The 13,061-nt window shown below is 54.7% G+C and overlaps 1 protein-coding gene across 1 annotated transcript; it reads left to right on the top strand.

The window, feature by feature from the left end:
* The first annotated feature begins 2,875 nt into the window (after positions 1 to 2,875).
* Positions 2,876 to 11,086, top strand: AQP2 (aquaporin 2). The gene is made up of 4 exons (XM_007179330.2): positions 2,876 to 3,309; positions 6,450 to 6,614; positions 7,012 to 7,092; positions 7,738 to 11,086. The coding sequence occupies exons 1-4, from the start codon at positions 2,950 to 2,952 to the stop codon at positions 7,945 to 7,947; spliced, it is 816 nt and encodes a 271-aa protein (XP_007179392.1). The 5' UTR covers positions 2,876 to 2,949; the 3' UTR covers positions 7,948 to 11,086.
* The last annotated feature ends 1,975 nt before the right edge of the window (positions 11,087 to 13,061 follow it).

The raw sequence follows: 13,061 nt of genomic DNA, 5'->3' as shown, positions 1-13,061 counted from the left end.
CTCTTTTCACTCTGTCCCACTTCGCCCGACTGCAGATCTGCCCTGTCCCTTCTCCCTCCTTCCCCAAGGTTCCAGCCTCATGGGCTGGGGTGTGTGACCCACTTTTACCAACCTCGTGGGGACAATGGAGGGCACTTGCAGCTCGGCTCAGAGCAGGAAAAACACCTCACGTCATCTGTCAGACAGCAGCGGTCCTGAATTCTGTCGCTGTGCTCCCACATGGGGCACCCTCCCTGGCCCAGCTCCCCACAGACACCCTCCTCCTACCTCTGCTTTTCCAGAGTCTCAGCCCCCTCCTTCAAGCCACCAGCAAACAACACACAAATCCCCACTTCTTTAGTAATCAGAGTCCTTTAGCCTTCTTTCTCATTTCTTTCCTATCTTGATTATTTCACAGGGTGGGTATGAGGTAAGGGTTCACTTTCACAACTAAAAATGTCCTCTTAAAGTCAGACTCCTGAGACTTCCCTGGCGGTCCAGTGGTTAGGACTCCGCGCTTCCACTGCAGGGGGCACGGGTTCGATCCCTGGTCAGAGAACTAAGATCCGCAAGCCATGTGGCGCAGCCAAAACAAAAACAAAAACAAAAGCAAAAAAAACCCGTCAGACTCCTGGGATTCTAATTCCGCCTCCCCACTTACTAGCTGTGTGGTCTCAGGAAAGTTACTTAACCTCGCTGTCTCATTTTCCTCATCTCATAAAAAATGAGATGATAATTTTAGCTCAGGGACTTCCCTGATGGTGCAGTGGTTAAGAATCCACCTGCAAATGCAGGGGACACGGGTTCGATCCCTGGTCCGGGAAGATCTCACATGCCGTGGAGCAACTAAGCCTGTGCGCCACAACTACTGAGCCTGTGCTCTAGAGCCTGCGAGCCACAACTACTGAGCCCATGTGCCACAACTACGGACACCCGCGCGCCTAGAGCCTGTGCTCCGCAACAAGAGAAGTCACTGTAATGAGAAGCCCGCGCACCGCAATGAAGAGTAGCCCCTGCTCGCCGCAACTAGACAAAGCCCGTGCGCAGCAATGAAGACCCAACGCAGCCATAAATAAATAAATGAATAAGGGAGAGCACAGCCCAAGTAGGGGCCCAGTCATGGTTGGTGCCCTCCCCTCCTTCCACACTTGGGTCCAGACCAGAAAGTGGGCAAGTCACAATCTCTCTGGACTTCATGTTGTAATCTGTAAAATGGGATCCATAGTCTAGATGACCTCTAAGATCCCGCTGGGTTCTAAATGTATGATCATGTGACTGAATGACCAACATACACATACACAAATTTGGGCTGGGGGTTAATGGGCTACAGAGAGAAGTCATGACACCACTTTTGGGTATATCGGGAGGTAAGAGATTTTACACTTGACCAGGTTAGGGGAGATCCTGCCCAGAATCAAGGGTCAGTGGGCCACTTTCTCTCTCAAGATCATGAACACTTTGACCAACGAGGAAAGACCAGAAAGGCTGTGTGGCCCATCCAAGGGCACACAGCAACACAAGGGGCTCCACTCTTCAGTCTCCAGTCACTCTCAGATTTCCATTCCTGGGACTGGGACTTGTCCAGGGACCTGCCGGACAGGAGATAGAGCAGGGCCCAGAGCCGGTCCTCTTGGTCACACTCTGAGCTTGACTCTGCCTTTGGGTCCCCAGGAGAGGGCGCAGGGCTGGCAGGATTAGAGAAGTGCGATGGAATGGGGCCGGGGGGACGCCCAGACCTAAATGTCTCTAGACCTCGGGCCAGAGTGGCATTGATGGCAGGAGGTGGCATTGCCCAGATGCTGGGCTGAGTGGGCACCGAGGCCGGAAGGTTGCTTATTGCAGCCTCCCTGAGCCTGCACAGCTCACTGCCCCACAAAAATGTCCTCCCCCTGTGGCCTGGGTGGCTCCGAGCTCCAGGGTGTGCCTAGAGCCTGTCACAGCTTCTGGGACCCTGACATGTGAGTTTGGGGAGTCGTGGTCTCCACCTCAGAGTATAAATAATGTTATTAATAACAGGTGATATCAATTGATAGCTTGCTGTGGGCCAGGCGCAGCTCTGAGCACTTTCTATGCATGAATTCATTTACTCCAAACCCCAAGCCCATGTACGTTTATTATCCCTTTTAAATCACAGAGGTGGACCATGGAACAGAAGCCCGCAGCTTCCTCAGTCGACCCCAGGTTGACTCCATCACCCAAGGCCAGGGTCCCAATGCCTCTGAAATCACCCCCTGCCTCCAGGCTATGGGAACTGCTATTTGGCTGGGGTTTCAGGGAGCAAGTGAAGCTTAATAACTTATGGATGATTGACTGCAAGAAAGCGAGCACAGAAGAGACACAAAACCTTTATGCCTTGGAAGGTTCACGTCACATCAACCAGTTATTTTCCATTCCCTCCCTGCAAGAAAGAATAATTGGAGGTCAGACAGCAGGAAGAACTTCCCAATCACCAGAAGGGGTAGCGTTGACACCCTGTCTCATGGTCAGTTTTGTAAGGTGTTGCCCCTGCCTTGGCCAACAGTTTGAATCAGAGAGAGGGGTTTGGCAGTGCAATGCCCTAGAGAATCCCCCTAGGACGGGGGTCGGGGGGGGGGGCAGGGGAGGCCCTGGGGCAGCAGCCATGGGGTAACCAAGGGAACAAACACGGAAAACTAGGGGACGTCAGTCCTTATCTGGAGCTCATTAATGGGGAACATTATTCAGCTGTGAAGTCCAAGATGGGGTGATAGGCATGCTGCAGGCAGGGGTGGAGAGCGGGGGCAGGAGGCAGCCACAGGGGAGAAGAGGTATTGGCCCAAAGTCCACCTCCATCTCACGTGTCCAAAACCAGGCTGGAAAAACCCTATAAATGCCCATGACCAGCCTCCCCAGAGACCCTGAGAAAGAGAGAGAAAGACGGAGAGAGAGAGAGCAAGCCGCAAGCTTCCCGTCCCTGAGGCCACTGGACTAGCCCACGGAAGTCTCCACAGCATGTGGGAACTCCGATCCATAGCCTTCTCCAGGGCGGTGTTTGCAGAGTTCCTGGCCACACTCATCTTCGTCTTCTTTGGCCTCGGCTCGGCTCTCAACTGGCCACAGGCCTTGCCCTCTGTACTGCAGATTGCCATGACCTTTGGCCTGGCTATCGGCACCCTGGTGCAGGCTCTGGGTCACGTCAGCGGGGCCCACATCAACCCTGCCGTGACCGTGGCCTGCCTGGTGGGCTGCCACGTCTCCTTTCTCCGAGCTGCCTTCTATGTGGCGGCCCAGCTGCTGGGGGCCGTGGCCGGGGCCGCTCTGCTCCACGAGATCACACCACCAGACATCCGAGGGGACCTGGCAGTCAATGCTGTGAGTAGCCAGAACTTTGTCCTTTCCACAGGGGCAGATCCTGGGGAGTCTCTTATAAAGGATGACATGGGAGGGACCAGATCTGGGTGAGGGTCTGGGTGGGGAGAGAGAGAGGGAGACAGAAAGAGAGGGAGGGTGGGTGTATGGGAGAGGGGCAGAAATTCGAGAGCCAGGAACACAGCTGCCATAGGAGAGTCAGGGTAGAAGGAGCAGTAATGTCAGAGCAGAGGCTGGATACACACGGGTCTACTGGTACCTTCTGTCCTGAGCCTCTTGGAGGAACAGGAGCATCAAGATTTCTGTTGACTTGGTACCTGCATTACAGTGAGGGCTGCGCTAGGACTCGGCAGAGGGCAGGGTCCCAGAGCAGACATGCTTTACGAGCTGGAAGGAACCTCAGAGGGCTAGTCCCCAGCATCTTCTTGAGGGAAGAAGACCCAACATTTCTTCAGCATCTACTGTGTGCAGGCCTCACAGCAGGGGCTCCTCATGAGCCACACGTTGATACCTCACAACAGCCTGCGAGGGAAGGATGAGAAGATCCATTTCTTAAGGACACGGAAGCTGAGGCTCAAAAAGGGGAAGTACCAGAGCCAGCCTTCAAACCCAGGCTTGACTGCAAAACCCAGGATCTTTCCACCCCACCAACGTCCCCTTCCTGAGCCACCACCTAAGCCTTGTTTTGCAAACAAGGAAACTGACGCTCAGAGAAGGGGAGCGACAGGCTAAAAGTCCTACAGTTTGTCAATACCAGAGAAAGCACCAGAACCCAGGGCAAAGCTAAAGGGGCAAGGTCTCTCCAGACCTCGGAGAAGGTCCCCAGAGCCCATGAGCTAACTGCTGATTCCATGAACAGTGACTAATCGGGAGCCTTGGGCACTTTGGGAGCTGAGAAGGACGCCGCAGCCCCTTCCCCCTCCCCACCCCCACCCTCCCCCTCTCCTGGGTCTCTGAAAGGCCTGGGCATCTGAGGGCATGGGTGGGAAGGGACAGTCTGTGTCCCCTCAACACAGCTCTTGCTCCATCCCCCATCCCAAGCCAAGACGGCAAGTGCCTCTTTTGTGCCTCAGTCTCCTGCATTTCTTGGCCTTCTCTATCCCTGGGCCACTGGATAAGAGCTCTGATGTCTCTGAAGAGTCCTGCACAGTCTCTGTGGCCATCCCCTCCTCTGCACAGGTGGCCTTCCTCATGCAAGGGGCAGGGGTATCCCAACTGGAGAACTTCTCTCTTCTTCAAAATGGAAAATATCTTCAGGCTGGGAGCTCAAGGTGGAGAAAAGGCGAGAGTGGCCATGGTGGTGGACAGACTGAGAAATCTGACCATTTCCACTGAGAATGAAATTAGTTCAGTTTACAGCAAGATGAGGTCTAGTTAGACTGAGAGAGGAACTTCCTGAGAGCATGGCCAAGAAAGTCTCAAGAATGTGTGGTTAGGGAACCTCCTCTAATAGCAGGGCAAAGGGAGTGCTAAGGGGCCATGAGGACATGGCCTCCTGCTCTTCCATCAGCTCACAGCTGACTAGGGCCCTCAGAAGGGAGGGGTCTGAGGAGACTCCCCCAAGTTACTGCTCAGCATTTACCATCTTGAGGGACTGGGGAGAACCTTCCTGGCTGGAATGGGGCAGCCGCGGGACTGACTTGTCCTGAGGCTAGTGAGAGCTAGTTGACCCCCATGGCTGTCCCAAGTGTCCTCTGAGGTCACTGGAAAAGCCAGTCTGTCCACCAAGAAGTTACCATTGATGTGCATCAGCTTCGTGCTAGGCCAGATTTCATCTCATTCTAGGTACAAGACTGTAAGGTGAATTCTGTGATTCTCCACCCTGAGTGGTAAACTGAGGTTCAGCATTTAATTGACTCAAGTCACAGAACCAGTGTCAGCACCTGGAAGTGGACCCAGAGCTGTCTGACACCAAACCCACATCCACAGTGTCTCCCTTAGATCCACTGTTTACCAGTGGGAGTGGAGCTGCGGTCTGCCCTTGTCATTTCTGTTTCCCAGACAGTCCTCCAGGATCCATTCTGTTATCCCAATTTTACAGGAAGACAAACTGAGGCTGAAATAAGTAGGGCCCCACAGCAAGTCAAAAGCGCCAAAGTGTCTGCCTTCAAAGCTCTTCACTGCCGCCCACTATAGGCTCTGACACTGGAAGACCGGGGGGGAGGGGGGCACAGGGGGTGGTTGAAGTTAGACTCTAGAGAGACCCAAGGGTGCCAGCTTGAGGGCTAGGACCCGGGGTTGGGGTTCAGGGCCTGGAGAAGGATCGTGGGAGCTCAGAACTATCACAGCTCCGCCCAGTGCAGTGCCCAGACCCAGAGGGCAGGATGTAGGGCATAAGATGACAAAACCCAGAAAGAAATCCAGTACTGGGTGCAGCCCAGTTATGAAATCGCCTCTTTGCTCAGCCCCAAGTTCTCTTGTTACCCAAGGCAAGGTCTGCTGGGACCACGGGCACCCCACATGGGTGTGGAGGCACTACAGTACAGGGCTCCAGCACCCCAACCTCAGCCTCTGTAGGATGTGCAGGGAGCCAATCCACAGGGCAAAATTGAGGCCTGAAATGCAGTTCGGAACAGGCAAGGTCAAAGGGAACAGGCAAAGGTTAGAAGAAAGAGTTGTACAATGTAGTCACAGAGGGAGGGGGCACACTAGCACCGTCCCCTAGATCCTGTTCCTGGGAGCCCTTTGACCACAGGAGGAAAGACCGCAGGCCTCTCGTTACACCAGTATCTTATGGCTTAAATAGAGAGCAAGGTCTTCCTATTACCTGGCCTAAAGCTTCCTGCTGCTATCAAAACCTCTTCCCTCCTTGTTCTTCAGGAAGCAGAAATTCTGGATCTCAGCATCCTTTTCCTTTCACATTGCAGGCGCACAACCCCAGCTCCCAAATCTAATGGGCTATGGAGTCAGTTTCCCTACCTCTGGCCTGGGGACCACAAGCAGTTGTAGGGTGCATCCCCCTGCCTTTGTGCCATGGCCCAGGAAGAAGCCATCAGTAGTTTGGACTAAGGCGGCTGGTGAGCCCTGGTGTTCTGGATTGCTGCCCGGAAGCCTATCTGGAGCTTTGACTGCAGGTGGGCAGGAAGATGGCACCAGTGGGGAGCATGCTCAGTGTGTCCCCCCCGCCCCCTCTCTGTCTCCAGCTCAGCAACAACTCGACAGCTGGCCAGGCCGTTACTGTGGAGCTTTTCCTGACCCTGCAGCTGGTGCTCTGCATCTTCGCCTCCACGGATGAGCGCCGTGGAGACAACCTGGGTACCCCCGCCCTCTCCATTGGTTTCTCTGTGGTCCTGGGCCACCTCCTCGGGGTAGGTCATGGCCACTGGTTCCAGCATCCCTGGAGGGACAGACACACAGACTTTCCGCAAGGAAACAGACACACAGACCACTCTAGAGACGGATACACAGAACGCCCAAAAGTGAGAGCCACAAAGACCCTAGAGGGACAGATACACAGAACTCCCAAGAGGGAAAGACACATGGACACACCCCAGAGGGTTTGACTCCCATATACCACAAAGGGACAGATATCACTCCAGCTTCAAATGAATAGCGAGCCCTGTAAATATAACATGAACTCAATTGTCCATCGCATGGATTCCCTTTAGGCTGAGGTCAAGCACTGGAGAGAGGCACAGAGACTCTCCCCCCGCCCCGTCCCCTCCTCACCTCCCTCCCCTCCCTGACCCCTGCCTCCCATTGCAGATCCATTACACTGGCTGCTCCATGAATCCTGCCCGCTCTCTGGCTCCAGCTGTGGTCACCGGCAAGTTTGACAACCACTGGGTAATGGCTGAAACCTCCCTGCCTTCCCCTCCCCCAGAAACCCATCTGGCTGGAAGAGCTTGGGGTGGGATCAGCAAACCCTCCACAGTCCTCCTCTTGGGGCCCCGTGGAGTCTTGGGTCCACCCTTCAGGTCTGACGCCAAAGACTCTGTTTCCACATCTGTAAATGAGGATAAGAGCAGTTGTTGCTTTGGCTTTTTGTAAAGATTAAGTGAGGTAACTGGTGTAAAACAGATGACGCAGTGCCTTAGAACTCGATAAACGGTAATATTTATACTACGTAACATATTTCTATTATTTAGCACTTATCTAGTACTTAGTATGTGCCAGGACTTCTTCTAAGTGCTTTGCAAATATTGACTCATTTAGTTTTTCACAAGAACTCCAGAAAGTACGTCTTATTATAGTGAGGAAACAGGCACAGAGAAGGTAAGTAACTTGTCCAAGTTCACCCGGGGAAGTCGGCTCCAATTCGCACCATTAGCCCCCATTAACAAGTCTTCCCAGTTGCTCACTAGTCATTGATAACTACATGGATACGCGTTTGATTACATTCACCGCGTGAGGCCCCCTTTCAACGGGAAGCGGGAGAGGAGCACTCCGGAGAGGAGCACTCCCGCGAGCCGCCCTCTCGCTTGCCCCCAGGTCTTCTGGATCGGACCCTTGGTCGGCGCCATCCTGGCCTCCCTCCTCTACAACTACATCCTGTTCCCGCCCGCCAAGAGCCTGTCGGAGCGCCTGGCCGTGCTGAAGGGGCTGGAGCCCGACACTGACTGGGAGGAGCGCGAGGTGCGGCGGCGGCAGTCGGTGGAGCTGCACTCGCCGCAGAGCCTGCCTCGGGGCAGCAAGGCCTGAGCGCCTGGGCCGGGCTCGGGGGAGCTCGGGGGAGCGCCCGCCAGCCCCGCCGGAGCCCCTCTCCCCAGGTCCGAAGCCGGCCCCCAGGGCAGAGTAGCTGCTTCCAGGACGTGCCGAAGCCAGGGCGGGGATAGCGGTGAGCGTGGCAGATCCCTTGCCTTGAGGCTGCGGGGCAGCGACTAGTCGAGTAGTCGACCCCGTGGCGCCTTGCAGGGAGCTGGGGACTTGGGCACCGCGCTGGGGAGGAAGGGCAGAGGAAGGCTCTGGAGAGCCTGCGCAGTGTACTGGGTGGGCGGCGGGGGACGGGGTCTGGGAATGGGGCATCAGGTTATGCGCGTTCATCCCCCAGTGCCTCTCTGTCCCCAGGTGCGGGGTTGTGCATGCTCCTGAGTGTAAGCAGGTATGCCTGTGGTGATGCAAGTGTGCAATGGCTGGCCACCTCTTGCTCCCCTCTGGACCCCTCCCTCCTCCACCTGCAATAAATCCACTTCCTCTGCAGTGGATGAGTCCTTCTGGCCATTCATCCCCAGGAGCTCTAAGTGTGCTTCCCAGGAGAAGGGAAGAGGAGGGTATGGAGGCCACTTTGAGAGAGCTGAAGGGAGGCCCTGATATCCAACCCCTACCCTGCCCCTTCTGGAAAATTTCCCCAAGCGGAAGCACTGGGTCCTAAGACTTGCCAGGACCCATTGCTAGACGTAGTGAGGTATCAACCAGAGAACAGCTCCCAAAGTGGCCTCTGGGCCGTGGTTTGGGGCGGGGCAGGGGGATGGTTGAGTGGCCAAGGACCTCCTTCCTGCCCTAAGAGAGGACCTCGCCCAAGGAGGAAGCAGGCATGTGTGTGTGTGCTTGCCCAACAAGTGTACATGCGTGCGACCTCATCTCCAGGGGGGGCTCCAGACTCAGAGATTAGCCTCCCACTGTGGCAGAGAAAACAAAAGGCCTTTGTAGGCCCCTGGGCTTTGTCTTGGGAGAGGGGGAGATTTGCAACTAGACACTTCTTGAAAGGAGACACTCAGTTTCACAAGTGAGCCCTCTCGCCCAGCACACACCTATGGCCGGCTGGGCAAGGCACTCAGGCACGCAACCACAGGCACCAGGCAACACGCCTCCATCACCCATCGCACCGCCAGCCCCGCTCCCCAGGCAGCAGCTCTTCTTCCCCTCTCTCCCTTCCACCCCCCAGCCCTGGTGCTCCCTCCCTTCTGGCTCCCACCACAGGACATTACTGTGCAGAGAGCACCCTAGTGCCCTCAGGACCAAAGAAGGGAGATGACTTTTCCAGGCAGAAGCAGGACTGTGTCTAGAGCTGGGCTTCTAAATTTCCAGGCCAATGCAATGGTTCTCAAATGAGATTAACTAGGATTAAGTGAGATGATGCATGTAAAGATGCTGTGTGAACTGTATTCCTCATACCATTATCATGCATTATTGGGATCATTTCATCATTTCTGATTCCTGGGGGGAGAATGCAGAAGAGGCCTGACCTTTGGCCTCCTTTATCTCCTTTAGTTGGTGGTCAAAGCAAAGGAGAGCCCTGGGGCCCCAAGGTGCGGGCAGGAGGTGGGTTTGGGGCTGGCCCCATCCTGGTCCAGCCCCTTAACCTCTCTAAACCCTGAGCACACACTGGCTGTTCTCCCCTCCCCTCTCCCCACCACCCAGACCGTCCATTCTACCCTCCCTCTCCAGCCTGCCGAATAGCTAGCCTAAGAATCACACCTTGAGCCCCCTTCTCCATGCTCTGTTGCCTCCATGCTTTCGAGGCTTTTATCTGTGTCTGTCCCACACTGCACCAAACACCACTGTGCACCAGTTTCCAGCCCCTTTGGGCCCTCCACTCCCTTCAGAGACTGACTGTGTATGAGGAACACATCTCTGTAATTATGCCCACTACCTCCTCTATGCTCTTTTCTGTCTTCCTTGAACAAACCTCTCTTCAGGTTAGAAGGTCATAGGTGCTATGGAGATGATTCTCCCAGTCCCCGACAGCTGATGACAGTCGCTTAGCCTCACTACCGGGGGAGTGGGTTGAGTCAGAGACCAAAGTGACTTCTGGGGCTGTACTCCTGGCAGCTGAGTGTCCTTGCTCTGGAAGTTCAAAGGCAGCAAGGTACTGAGCTGTGAGCCAAGCCTGGATGTGTCTCAGGTATTTCATCCTCACCTCACCTCTCCCCAACAGATCCCTCTAGAAGTTGCCAAGAATTTCTCTCTAGTCTGTTCTTCTTCCAAGATTGCGTCTCCCCCCCAAACTAAATGTGAGATCCCCACCACTTCCAGCCCCTATTGCCCAGTTTGGGGTCACTGAGGTCAGAGGTCAAAGCAGGATTCAGGTGATGGGGGTGGAGGGGAACTGACACCTATTAAGCATCTCTTGTGTCCCAGTTTCTGTGCTGGGTGCTTTACCTGCGTTAGCTCATCTAATCCTCCTAAAACTTCAGGCAGGTTAGGGAAGGACAGCAGCCAGCAGCCATGCTGGGTTTTACTTTTTCCAAAGCACTCCCTTATCATCTCCTGTAATTATCTCCCAACCCCTCGAGATAGGGCGAGCAAATACTGTCCTTCCCATTTTAGGCTGAGGCTAAAAGACTGGTCTAAAGTTACACAGCTGTATAGAGAGCTAAGACTTGAACTCAGGCCTTCTTATGCAAAATCTCATGATCTTTCCACTCAGAAATCAGAGGAGACGAGGTCTGTGCTGAGACCAATCCTAGGCCCCTCCTGGGAGCCCCTGGCAGAAACCAGCGCACACAACCCAGCCTGCCCAGCCCAGCCTGCTGCCTTGTGGTAGACATGGGGCCTTGGGGAGGGCCGTGGCCAGGGAGGGAGAAAATGACAAAGACACGAGCTGGTTTCTGCCCTTGAAGAGCACCCAGTCTGGAGGAGGGTGGATATCAGACACACGCCAAACCAGACAGAGGCAGGGAAGCATGGAGGCAGATGAACAGACCTTCAGGTCCCCAAGCTGGAGACTGAGAAGACTCTGAGCTAAGGGGAGGAGTGGCTGACCACTGGGTCCCAGCTGCCTCCACCTCCGCGCTCCCACTTTGTGCCACATGACTTTGCACCTGCACATGTTGCTTCCATATTGTTTTGTATCTTTTAAGCTGTGATTCTGTATCTAGGCGGTGCCTCCCAGCTAGACTGTGAGCCCGTTGGGGGCAGGGCTCCTTCCGCTTCCTGGATGGCACCCTCCTCTCTATCTTCCCTCCGCACGCAGTGAACACTCAATAAATGCTCATTGGTCAATAAATGCTGTTTCTTTCACAACTTAGAAACGGTCCGTGCAGTCCAAGGTGCCAGAAGACAGACTGGGGTCTGTGGCATGTCATGAGCTTCCCAGAGCTGCTGCTAGGGATGGTGCAGAGGGGACTTCAGTGCTGAATAAGCTCAGCTAGGAGAACTCTGGTGGCCAATTCCCACTGTCAACCTGGCCAACATGGGCATGCTGGGCTCTGTCACCCAGATGGTACCACAGGGAGGCCACCAGGACATGGGCCGGCTGTGTGTCCTCCAGAGAGAGCAAAGGACAGCCCCTTTCAGTCCCCTCGTGCTGGCTGTAGCACCATGCTGGGAAGTCAGGGCAGGGACCCTAGGGTCTAGGACAATGCCTAACACTCAACATGTCCAAAACTGGTCTTCTGCTCGTCTCCCCAAACCTGCTTCTGCACAGTCCTCCCCGTCCCAGCTGATGGCAACTCCATCTTTCCAACTGCTCAGGCCAAAAGGCTTGAGTCATCTTTGACTCCTCCTTCTCACACCCGACCCTGACTCCACCAGGGAACCCTGTCAGTTCTACCTCCAAGGGATCCAGATCCCATCGCTCTCACCTTCAGCACCCACACTCAGGGGCAGGCCACCGTCTCCCCGCTTCCATTCCCGCCCCTCCCATCTCTTCTCTACACAGCAACAGAGGCGTTGTGTTAAAACTCTGTCAGCCCACGCTAGTCCCTGCACAATGACTCCCTCTTTCGAGTGAAGCCTGTGGTCCGTCAGGTGACACACAAGGTCTGCCCACTGCTACCACTCTCTGCCCTCCCTTTCTCCTGCTTCAGCAACACGGGCTGCTCCCTCCGCCTGGAAGGTTCTTCCCCAGATACGTGCACGGTTCTTTCCCTCTCCTCTTGAAACCAAGCAGGACCCTGTGGGGCTCCTGGGCACAAAAGCCTTTCTGTGTCCCCTTCTCTGAGTTCCAAAGGGCAGGTTCAAACAGTTGCTAATCAGGGAAGGGAAGGGATACGGAGACAAGGAAGGAGCAGTCAAGAAACAGTAGTACAGCCTTGAGGGCAGGGTCCTGGTTCCCCCTCAAGGGATATACACATAATGTTATCTTTGAGCTCTTGGGAAGAACTAAAACCCTCACCAGATGGAAGATGTGATGAAGCACTCTTCATTCCAGAGAGGGTCACAGTTCGCCCATCATAACCTGACACCAGATGATCTCTGGATTGAAGGAATGCGGTCCCTGCATGCACCCTGATCCTTATCAGCAACCCCGCCCCTGGACTGTAAGACTCCTCACAGGCCCCCCCAGGGTGGAACACACAGTTTTGAGGGCATTAGCCTACTGTGTCCCCCTTTACCTGGCAAAACAATAGAGCTATTCTTTTCTACTTCACCCAAAACTCTGTCTCTGAGATTTAATTTGACGTTGGGGTACAGAGGCCAGATTCGGCTTCACTCTTCAAGTCTTTCCTCAGATGTCACCTTCTCAATAAGACCCACACGACAACCATTTAAAGTGCAGGGCTTCCCTGGTGGCGCAGTGGTTGAGAATCTGCCGGCTAATGCAGGGGACACGGGTTCGAGCCCTGGTCTGGGAAGATCCCACATGCCACGGAGCAGCTGGGTCCGTGAGCCACAACTACTGAGCCTGCGCGTCTGGAGTCTGTGCCCCGCAACGGGAGGGGCCGCGATAGTGAAAGTCCCGCGCACCGCGATGAAGAGCGGTCCCCGCACTGCGATGAAGAGTGGCCCCCACTTGCCGCAACTAGGGAAAGCCCTCGCACGAACCGAAGACCCAACACAGCCAAAAATAAATAAATAAATAATAAAATTTAAAAAAAATCTATGGGATTTATAGTTCAAAAAAATAATAATAATAAAGTGCAAAGAACCAG

The sequence above is a fragment of the Balaenoptera acutorostrata genome, chromosome 11, assembly GCF_949987535.1.
Source record: "Balaenoptera acutorostrata chromosome 11, mBalAcu1.1, whole genome shotgun sequence".
NCBI classification, from domain to species: Eukaryota; Metazoa; Chordata; class Mammalia; order Artiodactyla; family Balaenopteridae; genus Balaenoptera; species Balaenoptera acutorostrata.
This window is presented reverse-complemented; position numbering and strand designations above follow the sequence as displayed.

Bases quoted from the DNA above. Each gene is read 5' to 3' on its own strand.
- AQP2 (XM_007179330.2), top strand. From the start codon at position 2,950: ATGTGGGAACTCCGATCCATAGCCTTCTCCAGGGCGGTGTTTGCAGAG. The intron at 3,310-6,449 runs GTGAGTAGCCAG...CTCTGTCTCCAG, and splicing joins GGGACCTGGCAGTCAATGCT to CTCAGCAACAACTCGACAGC. The intron at 7,093-7,737 runs GTAATGGCTGAA...GCTTGCCCCCAG, and splicing joins GCAAGTTTGACAACCACTGG to GTCTTCTGGATCGGACCCTT.